General features: G+C 34.9%; 1 protein-coding gene across 1 annotated transcript in view; it reads left to right on the top strand.

Annotated features, from left to right (window-relative positions):
• The first annotated feature begins 260 nt into the window (after positions 1 to 260).
• The window catches only part of LOC111062458 (solute carrier organic anion transporter family member 74D), a 29,047-nt gene continuing 23,307 nt past the window's right edge, over positions 261 to 6,000 (top strand). Inside the window, exons 1-2 of the mRNA XM_039419635.1 lie at positions 261 to 649; positions 4,575 to 5,488. Coding sequence (XP_039275569.1) covers positions 5,161 to 5,488 — 328 coding nt within the window. The 5' untranslated portion in view covers positions 261 to 649; positions 4,575 to 5,160. The remainder of the gene's footprint in view (positions 650 to 4,574; positions 5,489 to 6,000) is intronic.

The following is a 6,000-nucleotide window of genomic DNA, read 5'->3' as shown; positions in this document are numbered from 1 at the left end:
TCAAACTGACAGTGTACGTCCAATGAGAAGCATCGATAGTATCCATGGGAAATGCTGACAGTGAAAAGTGAAGGTCGGGCCAATTTGTGTGGCAGTCCAATCGGTCTAGATTGTCTTCTAACTGTCACAAGTCCTTATGAAGGGCATCAAGGCCATTCTATTCAACCGATTCTGACAATTTGAAGTGAAACCCACCATATGTAGAGCACAGGAGACGTCACCACCCACGTCCATCTCTTTTCAACTCGCAAGTCAACGACAGTTGAGGAGAAAAAATCGACGGTACAATCGGTCTGCTCAGTTGAACTGGTTTAACTCAACCTAAGTCGTGTTCTAAGTCGAATAATTCAGTTTGAAACACTAATTATCATGTGAAATAAGTTAGTTCAGTTGAAAATTATAAATTCAACAATGTAGAACAATATTCTATGGAGTTTAAAACCAAGTTTGCTGGGATGGTTGGTTTCAGTGATAATTGAACAGACGTGAGTTTCCTGTATTGAAAGTGAAGGGGCAGTTGGCTAAAAAGAGTACACTGCAGTAACGAGTACTGTTTTTAGTAACGGAGCGGTTTCCCAGGTATGGAACTGCAGAAAGATGATTGCATCATAAACTCCTTGCGTTGTAGTAGTGGAAAACTGCTGAATTGGTAAGAAAATATGAATTATTATAATAATTTAATTCTGTATTCCATCACAAGATCTGCATCTTTTAGTATTCAATGTTGTATTTCTTATAGTATCATCATAGAGAAACGATAGAATAGATATCCCATGGTATAGGGCGTTTATGTCGCAAGTTTTACTGTTATCCCAATCCGATAGTTCACATAGTTCTTTCCTATACAGCTGTGTGACGCTGGTAGTCTTTCAAATTTTGCCGTTCATACACTATCACACCAACAAAACAGTAAAAATTTACAATAATCGACAGTAAACGGCTTGAGATAACAGTAAAAGTTGCGACTTAAATTCCCTATACCATGGGATATGTACTTACGCTATTGTATCTCTATGGTATCACTATTCTAAGCTGTTATCTCATTCACAACACTTCGTTGATTGGAAAAAAGAAGTTTGTTAGATGTTGTCTCAAATGATATAAGACAGTAGGATACTAAATACTCAAGTTTTTGTAAAGCTTTAATTTTTCGAATTATGTTCGGCTCAGAATGAGGATACTGCGTTAATAAAGTAGAATTACAATAAGAATATGCTGTGATTGTAGTGCTCTCACTTCTTCGAATGACTCATGAATTGACTTAACAGAATTAAAATTAATGCATTCAAACAGCATGTCAATATGCTTTCTAACATGCATTACTATGGTGAATACATGTATTTCCCCTAAGTCTGATAAGACTTTACTTTACTGTCCCTTTACTTGGGACAGTTTTGGGCATAAGCCTGTTGTGCCTCCTCATATAACTGTAAAAATAATTGTACGACTGAGAAAAATGAATAAATAAATATATAAACTACAAGAACAAAATGTGTAATCATAAATATTCATAGTTTATCAACCTATGAACGGGAATTGAAGTATTCAGAATAATATTGTGGGATGAAGTTATCTATGAAGTTATATGACAATGATCTGTTACATTCATCATAAGCATAATTGTATACGATTGTAAATTATCTTTCAAACTCGTATCATAAGAGACGACGACTGGACAACTGATATGATACAAATGTATTTTCAAATAGAGCTTCTAATAAAGAGATCAAAAAGATTTTCAAAGTCGACGAGCTAGTTCATATTTTCCAAACTATTTTTCAATGTTTGAGGACATTGCAATATTTAAAGTACTTCTACTTGAAGGTATAAAATGAAGGCAGTCATTCAATTCTAATCTACTTCTATAGGGAGTTTGAGACTACATCTCTACTTGAATTGGATATGGCATTTGATAGGTTTTTTGACGTTTGACTGAAAGTCGTGTGGTAGGTTTCCAAATAGTGAAGTTGTGTTTCTTTTCTGGCTCAAAATTTTGCAAAATTACTCAAAAATTTCCAATTTGTAAAGATTTGAGTGGAATATTTTTGTTTTTAATTAGTTTTTGAATATCAAAATTTAACATTTTCAGTTTAGTCGTTATTTTGAAGTAGAAATTGGCCTTTTTGAAGTGAAAAGTGAAATCTTGACCTCATTCTTTTTTGAAACTTTATTTGTAAGAATTTGGGAGAAGACAGTTTTGGGCTATGCCTGTTGTCTTCTCCCAATCATATTATAAATATGATTTGTCAATGAAATAAATAATAAATAATAATAATAAAATTGCGTTTTTTAGGTTTAAAAAACTTAATATAATCTAGTCATAGATATTGTTTTATTCTTGAAACTGTCATTGTAAAACGTTTTCAACATCTCTACACATTTTGACACAAAAATTTCAGAATGAATATATTTCATCATGACCTGTATCATTTGTCTCTGATAATATGCTTAAAAGCAGTTGGCTCTCCATGGTCGTGCTGATAAGCTATAATGGCTCAGATTAGTTAAGATGAATCCACCTGTTACTTCCGTTGGATGGGTGACCTCCTCAAGGGCAGCTAAATATCATTCATGAGTTTGGAGATCACTTCTCGATGGTTCGGAACCCACTTTGAGCTGTGTTCACTCATCTCTTATCATTCCATTCGAGGTTGAGGGGTAGAGAAGACTTAAAAGTCATAACTCCGCTGAGTAAAGAATTTTTTCATTTTCATTTTTTCCATTACCTAAGCACGTTCATAAGAGCATCATCCTGCAACAAAACAATATTCATTGTTGGAAACAATATTAATTTATAATTATAAAACAATATTCATTGATTAGAATCCAGCACTCTAGCGATAAATAAGCAATGACAGATATAAAAGAAAGCTCTCAAACCTCAAAGGAAGCTGAAACAATGGCTTCAGTTTGAATCAGACATTTCATCTGACTAATAATGTAGCAGAGATTATCAATTGAGTCAATTAAATGAATGAGTATCTGACAAACACTGATATGATGATTGTAAAGGAAGGAAGTGGTTTGCTCAGCTTATCTAATAACTGATTTGTTGTTTAGACTTTGATTCAGGAAGGCTTCCAATAAGAATACTGAAACATTATTGAAACTAATATCTCTAATGTAAGTCAGTAAAATTCCCGATTTTATACTCAATTTCCAGTTATTTCGAATTGAATTAACAGAATATGTTACAAATGAAGGAGTATTACAATACCGTTTGTGCTTCTCCTAGTGAAATGACAGATGCTGATAACTATTTTGACTAGTCAAGTGAACCTAAGTCTCTCTGTTATATAACGTTAATTTCAGATTATTGATCATGTAATATTTATTTGTTATGATGAATAGGCGAAGGAAGAAAAGTCATCACTCTTTATAAAGACTTGATAAAAATATTATCTTGAGAAAGATAATTCGAGTTACATGTAGAATATTACTAAGTAATATCATAGAGAAACAATAGCGTAAGTAGATAATATCCCATGGTATAGGGCGTTTATGTCGCAACTTTTACTGTTATCTCAAGCTGATAGTCCACGTAGTTCTTTCCTGTGAAGCTTTATGACGCTGGTAGTCTCTCATATTGTGTCGTTCATACACTCTTACCCGGTCAAAACAGTAAAAATCGACAGCAATCGGCTTGAGATAACAGTAAAAGTTGCGACATAAATGCCCTATACCATGAGATATCCACTTACGCTATTGTTTCTCTATGGTAGCCTAATATCACTAAATAATAATATACATGTAGCTCGGATTATGAAAATTGAATGTTTGATCAATTTTTCAAGCAATTTTCAACCAACTATCATCATAGTTGGAATTTTTCAACATGAGTCGGTTTCTTGCTATTCTTAATATTGATTGATCTGTAATGATTATTAAAGTAATTTCAAAATTGAATGCTGTCAATCACCTCTGGGAACATTGATACTAAATTCCATATTCCATAGTATTGATTCATTTTTACCTATTATGCTGTCAATATATTCTTAGTATTTTAAGCTTCCAATAAACGCTGACGAGATACGGTATATCGTTTATCTCAAACTTCCTCTAAACATTCATTCATTCAATTTATGACCACTCAAAACAATCACAAAATGTTGATAAATTCTACAAACTCTTTAATTTGATATTGATTGATCTGTAATGATTATTAAAGTAATTTCAAAATTGAATGCTGTCAATCACCTCTGGGAACATTGATTAATTCCATATTCCATAGTATTGATTCATTTCTACCTATTATGCTGTCAATATATTCTTAGCTTCCAATAAACGCTGACAAGATAAGTTTATCTCAAACTTTCTCTAAACATTCATTCATTCATTCAATTTATGACCACTCAAAACAATCACAAAATGTTGATAAATTCTACAAACTCTTAAATTCAAAACACATTCAGTGAGATAAGGTTTATCTCCAACTTTTTCCAAACATAGAATATGTTTATTCAAATAACATTGCAGGAGCTCTGTTTCCTCCATGTATATAAGTGTATACTCCTCAACTGTCATCTGTGATTATTGTAGCTCTTATCTCAATGAATTTTTTCTCATAATTGCAGATGTGAGTCGGAGTAAAAGCAGAGCCTAGGCGCCAGTGCAAGGACAAATCTAAACCACGCGTCCTCGCTATTTAAGCTCCGCTGTATTGTTATAGATAGGAATTTAGACCTGGTTTCTCGATCTTCATTTATTTATTTTGATTGATTTTCTTGTGGAAACATACGTCCTTGCTGTTTAAGCTACGCTGTATTGTTGCAGTTAAATTCGTCCAATTTCGACCTGATTTCTCTATCTCAATTATTTTGTGGAAACATACCGTGAGTATTTACACAGTTTTCGTGGAGCCAGAAGTTGGGCACGTTGTGCAACAAGCAACTGATAAACGCTGATATTTATGACGGAGTCGCCTGTGGATTAGACGATATGAATTATTATCGGGTGGTCTGGGTTGGCTGGGTTGTTTCGCCGACTTAGAAGAAACGCTGCCTTATAAATAGTAGCGCGAATTCGTGTGTCGCATCTTTTGCTGTGCGGTTTTCACGCCGCTTGAGGTGAGCGAAGCGAGTACTTTGGACTGTGAAACAACGAAACTAGTGTGAACAAAGGTTAAGTGTTGTGATGGGTTAAACTTGATACGAGCTGGACATGAGCATCAAAATGAACGGCTTGGACCGCCGCGACAGTTGTGCCTTGGAGGCGGAGGCTCAAGCCATGCTTGGAGGCCAGACCACCGCGCCCGCCGCCCCCGGGGGCCGCAGACTCACCGACTACTACGCCTCCATGCCGATCACTGACGAGACCGCTTGCGGCATCGGGTGCTTCCGTGGACCTCTGCTACAGAAGCTCGCAAACAAGAAGGCCTTCGTCATTTTGTACGGCATCCTCGGCTGCATATTCTCCGCCTGCTATTCTTACCTCAATGGCACCATCACGACTATCGAGAAACGGTTCAGGATATCATCGAAAACCACAGGTTAGTGAGCATTCTAACTCTTGAGTAGTGAGGTAGAATCGTATCAGTCCTTTTAGAATCGGGTCAGTAAAATGATAACAATACATTTTTGATAAAATTTACCCTAGAAACAGAGATTTTCCCATATCAATTTTCAACCAATCGAATAGCGAGATTGGGAATCAATTCTTCAATTACTAAAACCTGGTTACTTCCTATATGATGGGAAAATGGATAACATTGAATAGAGGAAAACTAATCACGAGAATTAGATGAAAATACTCTCATATATTATGTGTATTGCATGCCAATTCCCAGTGATCAAAGAAATTAAAGAATTTATCTACATTTCAGATATGATTTCGTAAATAACGGTCAATTTTTGAAACTGTTCTTATCCAATTATACGGTAAATGATGTAAAATATTCATCGACACCTCGAATCAATAAATACAAGAATATGGCTATAAAGTCGTCAACAGAAGAAGTTTTTGAGTAATTTCTGTAGGAAGATTCTCCTGTGAACTCCAGAA

The sequence above is a fragment of the Nilaparvata lugens genome, chromosome 1, assembly GCF_014356525.2.
Source record: "Nilaparvata lugens isolate BPH chromosome 1, ASM1435652v1, whole genome shotgun sequence".
Taxonomy (NCBI): Eukaryota; Metazoa; Arthropoda; class Insecta; order Hemiptera; family Delphacidae; genus Nilaparvata; species Nilaparvata lugens.
Note: the sequence above shows the minus strand (reverse complement) of the source record. Positions and strands in the feature narration are given on the sequence as shown.